Source organism: Hyperolius riggenbachi, unplaced genomic scaffold (assembly GCF_040937935.1).
Source record: "Hyperolius riggenbachi isolate aHypRig1 unplaced genomic scaffold, aHypRig1.pri scaffold_113, whole genome shotgun sequence".
Taxonomy (NCBI): Eukaryota; Metazoa; Chordata; class Amphibia; order Anura; family Hyperoliidae; genus Hyperolius; species Hyperolius riggenbachi.
The window spans coordinates 378,782-392,576 of NW_027152339.1; the positions used below are offsets into that span (position 1 = coordinate 378,782).

The window sequence follows — 13,795 nt, forward strand, 5'->3', positions numbered from 1 at the left end:
ACCGTCACAGGGGCTCCCTCCACTCGCCGGCGCTTGCTTTCCGCATGCGCCTGCACAGTACGGAGGGAGCGCACTGCGCTTCCGGTCGAGTGGTGAAATGATGGGACCCGGTACTGGCGATAGAGGCAGCAGAGGACGGCGGTGTGGGAGCAATCCATGCTGATGGGGCTGGAGGAAGTCCCAGGTATGTATAAATCTGTTATGCTCTTCCTCTCTGGTTCTCTTTAAAAGGAAATATGGCAACCTCCATATCCCTCTCACTTTAGTTGTCCTTCAAAGAAATGATTATTCACTTGCTGCCTAATATATCACACCACTAATGAGGTGACAACCAGATAATCAATGTTATTCACGTTACCTTCCAGCAGTTTCCAGGTTGTGGCTGGTCTGTGTATAACAACATATATACAGCAGAAAGCCCTCTACTCACCAGCATGCAGGCCTGACACCCCCAGAATAAGCAGGATGAGGGGGGACATCTCCATCCTCCAGAGCCCCAAATATCGGGGAGATCCAGAAACACCACCATGAACTTCACAACGGCTTCCCAGAAATGACACAGCGAGTCAGTGACTCTGTGCTGATTGGGTAATGCTCAGTGCTCAGCCAATAGAGAAATGAGTAAGCAGGTGATCAGCAGTTGCCGGGCAGACGGTGGCTGTAGAATTTGTGAATACACTGACACAGGCTGAGGGGAAAGTGAAACTAACATGTTTGGTACAAGTTCTATACTCAGTAAATTATCTAGCTCAGCATTTTTATATATTCTTTTCCAGCATGCAGGGATGGTTCAGTAATATATGTTGCTCTTATGGAAGTCATGCAAAAACCTGTGAAATACCGACCTTTCAGGAAACTCTGAATAAAACGTTTCACCGCACAGACTAAAGATCGCAAATCACTCTCATCTAGGGCTATTGGAAGCAATTTTGCCTCTAAAAACAGTGATTTCTGGAGAGATTTTAGGCATGCAATTTTGGCTCCTGCATTCCCTGAATGCTGCAGGCACTGCGATTGTGATTTGGGCAAATTGCAGCTACTCCTGTGGAATAACAGGCTGTCATTAGCTGAGCGCTTGTGGAATTTCTGACAGTAATGCCATAAATGCCAGTGCAGACAGGGCAGGCTGTTTTTTCTGTACCTTTCCTGACTTCCTGCTTTGCTGTAGAAGAAATAAGAAGAAAAAGCAGACCTACAGTATATTTTCTGCCAATATGACCAATTGTATGTAGTGTAAGTGAAATGGTCAAGTGTTCCATTCTGTGTTAATGTTGCAAGGTACCCTTATACTACATATAAATGATACATTTTGGTGAAAATGTTGTACCAGGGTATGGCCACCATAAAGCAGAATCCACTATGTTAATGTTCTCATGCCGTTTTGGATAATCCAAAGCTACTTTACATGGAGTCTGAACACACACCATTCAATCGTGGTTAATAAAATTTAACAATTTCATGAAGTTTAAAAGCTTATTCAAGTGAAAACTGTTTTTTTTAAGGATAAATATGTTACCCCTTATACAGCATGGATTTGTAAAATATTTACAACTATGATTGTATGATGTGTGTTAGGTGTAACGAACGGTGTAGCAACACAGATGTCTGATTAACCGTGATCTGCAGAATCACCAATAATACAGACGCTATACCTGATCATGTGGTGATCTGCAGTATCACCAATAATGCAAGTATAGCTAGCAGAGTGCAATGAATGTAGTGCTTGGTGCAACAGTAACAGAATAGAGTAGTTAGGCCTCACCAGAGGTGCTGGTGGGCACTATTAGAACACAGTAACTGATTAGTTTAACTGAGCCTCACCAGAGGAGCTGGTGGGCACTGGGCACTATTAAAATACCTCATCAGTGGCGAGGGCCCACTGGTGAGTCGGAGCATCAGACAGGCTAGGTTCGGCAACTGAGAGGCAGATACAGTACAGAGTCAGAAGGCAAAAAAGTAGTAGGTAATCAGGCAGGGGTTCGGCAACTAGATCAGATGGGCAGAAGTACAGAGACGAATAGCAAATAGCAGAGTCAGAGGTTAGCCAGAGTCATACACAGAATATCAATCATATACAGTAAACAATCTCCTAGTCTTGTGTGAAATCCCTGGTTTCCTCCCAGATCAAAGCACACTGGATACTAGTCTAAGGTCTGAGCGCTAGCACATAAGTATTCGCAACCGCAGACGGGTTGCGAGTGAGCAGAGACAGCTTAAGAAGCAGAGGATACCTCCAAGCCGCGCCCACTCCAATCAGCCAATCCTGAGCGGCAAACGTTTGCTCTGACGTCAGCTGACCAGCGGGTCAGCTGACGTGCCTCCTCCCAGCATAAAGGTCCTGTCTACGTGCGCGGCCGCGCGATACAGAAACCTTATGTGCAAATGACAATTCCGTCCTCGGCGTGCTAGACGCCGAGGGAACGGAAAAAGACTTTGAATAGGGAACCGAAGCGGCTGCGGAGACACCCTGCGTGCCCGCAGCCGCATATGTTACAGTACTTCCCCCTTGACGCGTGGACTCCGGACACGGACCCCCAGACTTACTTAGGTGCAACCCCTGGAACTCCCCTCCAACCTCATCCGTAACAGGGATCCCAGGGAGGGAGGGGGAGGGATATCCCTGCACTAGCGAGCCTGGGAGAGGAATAAAAGAAGAACCAAGCTCTCCCCTTCTGGACGGCTGGGCCCACAAAACGTCACCTGGCAGAAAGTCCCAGTCCTCAGAGTGTCCACACTCGCCAGTTTGGGAAAAACTCGCCACCGAAGTCTGAGCATCCTGAATTTCTGCAGCCGCCAGAACCACCTGCAGCCGCCAGAATGCCCACTGGAGAGGCGGGCTGTACCGTCTCGGGTTCGAAGCATCTTGACAACGCATCTGCTTTCAGATTTTTACTCCCTGGCCTGTAAGTAATGATAAACCTGAAACTTGTGAAAAATAAAGACCAACGGGCTTGTCTAGAGGTAAGGCGTTTAGCCCCCTCAATATATTCTAAGTTCTTATGATCCGTATAAACAGTTATGGTATGTTCAGCCCCTCCAGCCAATGCCGCCACTCCTCAAATGCGAGTTTGATAGCCAACAGCTCACGATTCCCAATATCATAGTTCTTCTCAGCAGGAGAGAACTTCCTGGAAAAATAAGCGCAGGGATGCAACCTGCCCTGTAGGCCGGAATGTTGGGAAAGTACAGCCCCGTCTCCAACCTCTGAAGCATCCACCTCAACTATAAAAGGAAGGGACACATCAACATGCCTTAAGATGGGGGCAGAACAAAACTGCTTGAGTGATGGAAATGCAGCTTGTTCCTCTGATGACCAGTTGTAAGTGTCTGTCCCCTTCTTAGTACGTTCTGTAAGGGGTGCCACTACAGAAGAGAACCCCTTTATGAATCTTCTGTAGTAATTGGCGAAGCCAAGAAATCGCTGGAGTGCCTTTAGACCCAAAGGCTGAGGCCACTCCAGGACAGCGGAGACTTTACTGGGGTCCATAGACAAGCCTGCAGTAGAGATCACATACCCCAAGAAAGGAACTTCTGAAACCTCAAAAAGGCATTTTTCTATCTTGGCATACAGGAAATTTTGCCGTAATTTGCTCAAAACATACTTGACATGTTCCCTGTGTTTAGCCAAGGTGGGTGAGAAAATGAGGATGTCGTCCAAATAGACGAGGAAAAATTGCCCCAGAACCTCCCTGAAAACCTCATTGATTAGTTCCTGTAAGACAGCGGGTGCGTTGCACAACCCGAAGGGAATAACAAGATACTCATAGTGCCCGTCGGGCGTGTTGAACGCCGTCTTCCACTCGTCACCTTGCCTTATACGGATCAGGTTATATGCCCCCCTGAGATCAAGTTTGGTAAAAACACTGGCATCAGTAATCTGAGAGAACAAATCATCGATCAGGGGAAGAGGATAACGATTTTTTACTGTAATCTTATTCAACCCCCTATAGTTGATACATGGCATAAGGCCACCATCCTTCTTTTTAACAAAAAAGAAACCTGCCCCGGCCGGGGACCTAGAGGGACGAATGAACCCTTTGGCCAAATTGTCAGCAATATATTCCTGCATGGCACTTTTCTCAGGCCCGGAAAGATTATACAGATGGCCCCTAGGAGGCATACAACCTGATCTCAAATCAATAGGGCAGTCAAAACTTCGATGAGGTGGAAGTTTGTCTGCAGCCCGAGGACAGAACACATCTGAAAATTCAAAATACTAAATAGGCAACCCCTCCACTTGAACCTTGGTGGCGCATACCGTGACTTTCTCCAAACAATGATGATGACAGAAGGGGGACCAACTTAACAATTGTTTGGACCCCCAGTCAATCTGAGGAGAATGTTTTTGAAGCCACGGCATACCAAGGATCACAGTGGAGGTAGCCATCTTGAGAACAAGAAATTGTATCTGCTCTCTATGCAGAACCCCAATCTGACATATCATTTCAGGAGTTTGCAAAAGAGACCGTTTCCCCTGCAGTGGTGAATCGTCCACTGCCGTAACCACGAGCTGATAGCCTAAGGAATGGAGAGGAAGACCAAGCTTAACACTGAAATCATAGTCCATAAAGTTGGCCGCAGACCCTGAGTCTATAAAGGCCTGTGTGGCCTGGACTCGATCTCTCCAAAACAATAGTACACGGAAGAAGTAACCTATTATCCTTTAGAGGGGTAGCTGAATGCTCTAACGTAGTACCCCCAACCGCCAATGAGCAATACACATTTTCAGTTTCAGTCTCACGTGGGAGAGGTCCCAACAAGGGTCTCCTGATAGTCTCAGATCTAGGGAAACTGGACTGAGCGAGGTGCCCCGAACTAGGCTGAGCAGGAGCAGGAATCACAGAGGATCTCCTGGTAACTTTACCCCGGGTCTGTTTTTGATGTCGTAGTCGACGATCAATCTTAATTGCCAAAGAAATTGCCTCGTCCATAGTTATAGGTTCAGAATGACCCAACATCAGATCAGCTATAGTGTCAGATAATCCCGATAAGAAACAGTCAAGTAAAGCATGCTGCCCCGATCTGGCTGTCACTGCCCATTTTCTAAACTCTGCTGCATACATTTCCACAGTGTTAGACCCTTGTTGAAGGGTCTTAAGCTTCCTTTCTAAATCGGGATCATCATATATAACTGCCATTGCTTCGAAGAAGTTCTGAACCGATGCTAGAGCCTCATGGGTATCGGGAAGACTGTAAGCCCATGCCTGTGAAGCTCCAGATAACAAAGTCTTTATTAAAATGACTCTCAGACCCTGATGCGCTAGGACATAATTCAAAATATGAAAGGCACCGATTCTTAAAATTCCAAAAAATCGGCCCTATGCCCAGAAAACCTTTGAGGAGGAGGCAATCTGGGCTCTAGGTCACAAGGGGATGACACGGATACCGTGGATGTTGGAATGCTTTGCACCCTCTCAGAGAGTTGGTAAATCTGAGTCTGCTGTATGTTAACTGTATGAGACATCTGATTAACTGCCGTGATCAAGCATTCAACATGACTGACCAGTGTATCCATAGACATTTTGGGTCTGCGGTTCTGTAACGAACGGTGTAGCAACACAGATGTCTGATTATCCGTGATCTGCAGAATCACCAATAATACAGACCTGATCATGTGGTGATCTGCAGTATCACCAATAATGCAAGTATAGCTAGCAGAGTACAATGAATGTAGTGCTTGGTGCAACAGTAACAGAATAGAGTAGTTAGGCCTCACCAGAGGTGCTAGTGGGCACTAACCAACACAGGTACTGATTAGTTTAGCTGAGCCTCACCAGAGGAGCTGGTGGGCACTATTAGAACACAGTAACTGATTAGTTTAACTGAGCCTCGCCAGAGGAACTGGTGGGCACTATTAAAATACATCACCAGTGGCGAGGGCCCACCGGTGAGTCGGAGCGTCAGACAGGCTAGGTTCGGCAACTGAGAGGCAGATACAGTACAGAGTCAGAAGGCAAAAGAGTAGTAGGTAATCAGGCAGGGGTTCGGCAACTAGATCAGATGGGCAGAAGTACAGAGACGAATAGCAAATAGCAGAGTCAGAGGTTAGCCAGAGTCATACACAGAATATCAATCATATACAGTAAACAATCTCCTAGTCTTGTGTGAAATCCCTGGTTTCCTCCCAGATCAAAGCACACTGGATACTAGTTTAAGGTATGAGCGCTAGCACATAAGTATTCGCAACCACAGACGGCTTGCGAGTGAGCAGAGACAGCTTAAGAAGCAGAGGATACCTCCAAGGCGCGCCCACTCCAATCAGCCAATCCTGAGCGGCGAACGTCTGCTCTGACGTCAGCCAACCAGCGGGTCAGCTGACGCGCCTCCTCCCAGCATAAAGGTCCTGTCTATACGCGCATGGACGCGCGATACAGAAACCTTATGTGCAAATGACAATTCCGTCCTCGGCGTGCTAGACGCCGAGGGAACGGAAAAAGACTCTGAATAGGGAACCGAAGCGGCTGCGGAGACACCCTGCGTGCCCGCAGCCGCATATGTTACATTGAGTCTGAGAGGTCCTCTTGATACCGACTACTATGTCATGTATAGCTCTGTGTGATGTTTTAACCACTTGCCGACCGCCCACAGCCGATGGGCGGCGGCAAGGGCTGGGCCCAAATGACCGCAATACGCCCATCGGCGTGGGCGGCGGCGGGCGTGGTTATGCGGCGATCGCGTAATTCGTGACGCGATCACAAGCACCCGGATCGCCACATGTAACAAGTATAATAGGCTTTGTAATGTATACAAAGCCTATTATACTGGCTGCCTCCTGCCCTGGTGGTCCCAGTGTCCGAGGGACCACCAGAGCAGGCTGCAGCCACCCTAGTATGCACCCAAGCACACTGATTTCCCCCCCCCTGCCCCCTGATCGCCCACAGCACCCCTCAGACCCCCCCCGCCCACCCCCCAGACCACTGTTTACACCCAATCACCCCCCTAATCACCCATCAATCACTCCCTGTCACTATCTGTCAACGCTATTTTTTTTTAACCCTAAACTGCCCCCTGCTCCCTCCTGATCACCCCCCCACCCCTCAGATTCTCCCCAGCCCCCCTTCCTGTGTACTGTATGCATCTATCCCCCCTGATCACCTGTCAATCACCTGTCAATCACCTGTCAATCACCCATCAATCACCCCCTGTCACTGCCACCCATCAATCAGCCCCTAACCTGCCCCTTGCGGGCAATCTGATCACCCTCAAACACCATCAGATCGCCCGCAGATCCGACGTCAGATCACCTCCCAACTGCATTGTTTACATCTATTCTCTCCTCTAAACACCCACTAATTACCCATCAATCACCCATCAATCACCCCCTATCACCACCTGTCACTGTTACCCATCAGATCAGACCCTAATCTGCCCCTTGCGGGCACCCAATCACCTGCCTACACGCTCAGATTGCCCTCAGACCCCCTCTTATCAATTCGCCAGTGCATTAGTTACATCTGTTCTTCCCTGTAATAACCCACTGATCACCTGTCAATCACCTGTCAATCACCCCCTGTCACTGCCACCCATCAATCAGCCCCTAACCTGCCCCTTACGGGCAATCTGATCACCCACCCACACCAATAGATCGCCCGCAGATCCGACATCAGATCACCTCCCAAGTGCAGTGTTTACATCTGTTCTCTCCTCTAAACACCCACTAATTACCCATCTATCACCCCCTGTCACTGCTACCCATCAGATTAGACCCCTATCTGCCCCTAGAGCACTCAATCACCCGCCCACACCCTCAGCACGCCCTCAGACCCCAGCCCTGATCACCTCGCCAGTGCATTGCTTGCATCTATTGCCCCCTCTAATCACACCTTGAGACACCCATCAATCACCTCCTGTCACCCCCTAGCACACCTATCCATCAGATCAGGCCCAATACAACCTGTCATCTAAGAGGCCACACTGCTTATGACCGGGTTCCACAAAATTCGCCCCCTCATAGACCACCTGTCATCAAAATTTGCAGATGCTTATACCCCTGAACAATCATTTTGAGACATTTGGTTTCCAGACTACTCACGGTTTTGGGCCCGTAAAATGCCAAGGCAGTATAGGAACCCCACAAGTGACCCCATTTTAGATAAAAGACACCCCAAGGTATTCTGTTATGTGTATGACGAGTTCATAGAAGATTTTATTTTTTGTCAAAAGTTAGCGGAAATTGATTTTTATTGTTTTTTTCACAAAGTGTCATTTTTCACAAACTTGTGACAAAAAATAAAATCTTCTATGAACTCACCATACACCTAACGGAATACCTTGGGGTGTCTTCTTTCTAAAATGGGGTCACTTGTGGGGTTCCTATACTGCCCTGGCATTTTAGGGGCCCTAAACCGTGAGGAGTAGTCTAGAAAACAAATGCCTCAAAATGACCTGTGAATAGGACGTTGGGCCCCTTAGCGCACCTAGGCTGCAAAAAAGTGTCACACATGTGGTATCGCCGTACTCAGGAGAAGTAGTATAATGTGTTTTGGGGTTTATTTTTACACATACCCATGCTGGGTGGGAGAAATATCTCTGTAAATGGACAATTGTGTGTTAAAAAAAATCAAAAATGTGTCATTTACAGAGATATTTCTCCCACCCAGCATGGGTATATGTAAAAATACACCACAAAACACATTATACTACTTCTTCTGAGCACAGGAGTACCACATGTGTGGCACTTTTTGCAGCCTAACTGCGCTAAGGGGCCCAAAGTCCAATGAGTACCTTTAGGATTTCACAGGTCATTTTGAGACATTTGGGTTCAAGACTACTACTCAAGGTTTAGGGCCGCTAAAATGCCAGGGCAGTAAAGGAACCCCACAAGTGACCCCATTTTAGAAAGAAGACACCCCAAGGTATTCTGTTAGGTGTATGACGAGTTCTTAGAAGACTTTATTTTTTGTCACAAGTTAGCGGAAATTGATTTGTATTGTTTTTTTTTCACAAAGTGTCAATTTCCGCTAACTTGTGACAAAAAAAAAATCTTCTATGAACTCACCATACTCCTAACAGAATACCTTGGGGTGTCTTCTTTCTAAAATGGGGTCACTTGTGGGGTTCCTATACTGCCCTGGCATTTTAGAGGCCCTAAACCGTGATGAGTAGTCTAGAATCCAAATGCCTCAAAATGACCTGTGAATAGGACGTTAGGCCCCTTAGCGCACCTAGGTTGCAAAAAAGTGTCACACATGTGGTATCGCCGTACTCAGGAGAAGTAGTATAATGTGTTTTGTGGTGTATTTTTACACATACCCATGCTGGGTGGGAGAAATCTCTCTGTAAATGGACAATTGTGTGTAAAAAAAATCAAAAAATTGTCATTGACAATAAAATAAAATCTTCTATGAGCTCATCGTACTCCTAATGGAATACCTTGGGGTGTCTTCTTTCTAAAATGGGGTCATTAGTGGGGTTCCTATACTGCCCTGGCATTTTAGAGGCCCTAAACCGTGAGGAGTAGTCTTGAAACCAAATGTCGCAAAATGACCTGTGTAATCCTAAAGGTACTCATTGGACTTTGGGCCCCTTAGCGCAGTTAGGGTGCAAAAAAGTGCCACACATGTGGTATCGCGTACTCAGGAGAAGTAGTATAATGTGTTTTGGGGTGTATTTTCACACATACCCATGCTAAATGGGAGAAATCTCTCTGTAAATGGACAGTTGTGTGTAAAAAAAATCCAAAAATTGTCATTTACAGAGATATTTCTCCCACCCAGCATGGGTATGTGTAAAAATACACCCCAAAACACATTATACTACTTCTCCTGAGTACGGCAATACCACATGTGTGGCACTTTTTTGCAGCCTAACTGCACTAAGGGGCCCAAAGTCCAATGAGCACCTTTAGGCTTTACAGGGGTGCTTACAATTAGGCACTCCCCAAAATGCCAGCACAGTAAACACACCCCACAAATGACCCCATTTTGGAAAGTAGACACTTCAAGGTATTCAGAGAGGAGCATAGTGAGTCCGTGGCAGATTTCATTTTTTTGTCGCAAGTTAGAAGACATAGAAACTTTTATTTTTTTGTCACAAAGTGTCATTTTCCGCTAACTTGTGACAAAAAATAAAATCTTCTATGAACTCACCATGCCTCTTAGTGAATACGTTGGGATGTCTTCTTTCCAAAATGGGGTCATTTGGGGGGTATTTATACTATCCTGGAATTTTAGCACCTCATGAAACATGACAGGTGGTCAGGAAAGTCGGAGAGGCTTCAAAATGGGAAAATTCACTTTTTGCACCATAGTTTGTAAACGCTATAACTTTTACCCAAACCAATAAATATACACTGAATGGATTTTTTTTTTCAAAAACATGTTTGTCCACATTTTTGCTACATGTATACAGAAATTTTACTTTATTTGAAAAATGTCAGCACAGAAAGTTAAAAAAGTCATTTTTTTGACAAAATTCATGTCTTTTTTGATGAATATAATAAAAAGTAAAAATTGCAGCAGCAATCAAATAGCACCAAAAGAAAGCTGTATTAGTGACAAGAAAAGGAGGTAAAATTCATTTAGGTGGTAGGTTGTATGACCGAGCAATAAACCGTGAAAGCTGCAGTGGTCTGAATGGAGAAAAAGGCTCTGGTCCTTAAAGGGGAACTTCAGCCTAAACAAACATACTGTTATTAAGTTACATTAGTTATGTTAATTAGAATAGATAGGCAATATAATCTTTTACCCACCCTGTTTTAAAAGAAAAGGCAAATGTTTGTGATTCATGGGGGCTGCCATCTTTGTCATGGGGGCAGCCATCTTTTTGGTTGAAAGGAGGTGACAAGGAGCAGGAGACACAGTTCCAACTGTCCTGTGTCCTGATAAATCCTCCCCGCTGCACACACTAGGCTTCAAATGTCAAATTCAAAATGTAAAAAAAAAAAATTGCACCAAAACAGCAGAACGAGAACAACATCAGAAATCCCATCATGCTTTGCACAGCATAAGAGGAAAACTGCCCGGGCAGTTTTCTTCTGTGCAGCTAAAAATGAGGCTTTTATAAGAGAAACAAAGTTCTGATGCTGTGAAACTGTTAAAGAAACACCAAGCCTTTTCAGTGCTGCTGAGTCGATTTTTAGTCTGGAGGTTCACTTTAAGGGGCGAAAAGACTGTGGTCCTCAAGTGGTTAAATGTTGTCAAGTAAAGTTTAAATGTAATTTGTGTTAATTTTTTATTTTGTTTTTTATTTCAGTTTCCTCAAACACCACAGGAGTGGCTCCATATTGCGGCTGATTTTGAGGCAACATGGAACTTTCCAAATTGCGGCGGCGCGCTTGATGGCAAGCACATCTGCATCACCCCTGCGCCCAATACTGGGTCATTTTTCTTTAACTATAAACGTTTTTTTAGTATTTTTATGGCGTTAGTGAACGCCAATTATGAATTTGTGTTTGTCGACATAGGTCGCAATGGGCGGATGTCTGATGGTGGAGTGATCAACCGTAGCACTTTTTTTTTTTAAAATTAAAGGACAATCAGTTACATCTTCCGGACAATTCCCTCACTTTCAACAATATGAATTTTGTTTTTGTTGCTGATGAAGCTTTCCCATTGCATCCTCATTTGTTAAAGCCCTTCCCCATGAAAAACATTCAGCCCCCACAAGCCATTTTCAACTGCCGTTTGTCCAGGGCACGGATGGTTGTCGAAAACTCTTTTGGCATTTTAGCCAACTGATTCAGAGTGCTTCATACCCCCATCAATATGCGCATAGACAAGATAGATAAGGTTGTCTTTGCTTGTTGTGTGCTTCACAATTTTCTACGCCGGGAGCATGCATCCACATACATGCCTGCCCAGTCTGTAGACCGGGTGGATGGTGCTAGTGGGAATGTGTTGAAAGGGGAATGGAGGGCATCTTCATCTGTGCTGACCAGCCTGCAGGCCTGTGCACCCCGGAATGCAACCACTGATGCCAAAATGAATAGAGACGCCTATGTTATTTATTTTAACACTGTTGGTTCGTTGCCTGGCCAAGACAGGATGTTTGTGTAAGGATTTTTTTTTTTTTTTGAGTGTGGTTACATTGTTTAATTTTTGTTATTTGTCAAATAAATTGTTCAAACTTCTTTAATTCAGTCAAGTTGTTTGCTTTTTACTATTTTGTACGTTTTTGAATAACAATTTGCATTTACTATGTAAGTTTGTACTAACTAATGTAAAATGTGTTTAGTTTGGTTTGCAGTAGAGTGTGAAGCACACACCTGAACTAAACCTGACACTGCATTACAGCACAATATGGCCTCAATTCACTTACCTTCTCAAACACTTAATAAAACGATGGATACTTAAAATATTTGTCAATTTATATTTGATTTCACTAAGGTCTTATAGAAGTAACAACGGTTTAGTTGTAAAAGTAAAGATTGATACAAAACCTTAGTGAAAACAAACATAGCTTTTATCCATGAGGTAAAGTATCAAACGTTTGCTAATATAAAAACAGATTACAACTTTTCAGACTATTTATCACGTTTGGCGTCACTGAAAGTAATCCTTCACTTACAGGGATATGTATGTCTCCTTATAACCCACATCATTTGTCTGCAACTCCAGCATAGCTGTTTGGCTGCAGTAGTGTTTGAAGCACACACCTCAAACAATCATGCAGCTAATCACATCTCACTTCTATCACACCACCTGATCTGCATGCATATAGATGGCAAGGAGGCCGCAATAGCAGCAATAGGGGGCGATATTGTGGCTGGGAACGCAAATAATCACTCGCATTCCCAGCCTGTTGGGTCCTGACGGCAAAACCGGAAGTGGTCGCTGGCGGGGACGGGAGGATCGCAGAGACTGCAGGGGGCTGAGGGAAGCCCCAGGTGAGTAAAACTCATTTTTTTTTTAGGAGACTTAAGGCTCACTTTAAGGCAAATGTTATGTTTTAAATTACACTTCCCAATCTTCCCACATACACTCTTCATTTTTTGACATACAGTGGGTTGCAAAAGTATTCGGCCCCCTTGAAGTTTTCCACATTTTGTCACATTACTGCCACAAACATGAATCAATTTTATTGGAATTCCATGTGAAAGACCAATACAAAGTGGTGTACATGTGAGAAGTGGAACGAAAATCATACATGATTCCAAACATTTTTTACAAATTAATAACTACAAAGTGGGGTGTGCGTAATTATTCGGCCCCCTGAGTCAATACTTTGTAGAACCACCTTTTGCTGCAATTACAGCTGCCAGTCATTTAGGGTATGTCTCTACCAGCTTTGCACATCTAGAGACTGAAATCCTTGCCCATTCTTCTTTGCAAAACAGCTCCAGCTCAGTCAGATTAGATGGACAGCGTTTGTGAACAGCAGTTTTCAGATCTTGCCACAGATTCTCGATTGGATTTAGATCTGGACTTTGACTGGGCCATTCTAACACATAGATATGTTTTGTTTTAAACCATTCCATTGTTGCCCTGGCTTTATGTTTAGGGACGTTGTCCTGCTGGAAGGTGAACCTCCGCCCCAGTCTCAAGTCTTTTGCAGTCTCCAAGAGGTTTTCTTCCAAGTTTGCCCTGTATTTGGCTCCATCCATCTTCCCATCAACTCTGAACAGCTTCCCTGTCCCTGCTGAAGAGATGCACCCCCCGAGCATGATGCTGCCACCACCATATTTGACAGTGGGGATGGTGTGTTCTGTTAGTTTTCTGCCACACATAGCGTTTTGCATTTTGGCCAAAAAGTTCCATTTTGGTCTCATCTGACCAGAGCACCTTCTTCCACATGGTTGCTGTGTCCCCCTCATGGCTTGTGGGAAACTGCAAACGGCACTTCTTATGCTTTCTGT

At 45.1% G+C, this 13,795-nt stretch overlaps 1 protein-coding gene across 3 annotated transcripts in view; it reads right to left on the bottom strand.

Moving 5' to 3' along the window:
* LOC137543600 (class I histocompatibility antigen, F10 alpha chain-like) overlaps positions 1-538 on the bottom strand; it is a 281,306-nt gene extending 280,768 nt beyond the window's left edge. For all 3 annotated transcript variants that reach the window (XR_011025548.1, XR_011025547.1, XM_068264701.1), the window contains exon 1: positions 431-538. Coding sequence is in view for 1 of the 3 variants with exons in the window: in XM_068264701.1 (XP_068120802.1) it covers positions 431-485 (55 nt within the window). In the remaining 2 variants the exon portion in view is untranslated. The remainder of the gene's footprint in view (positions 1-430) is intronic.
* Between the last annotated feature and the right edge of the window lie 13,257 nt (positions 539-13,795).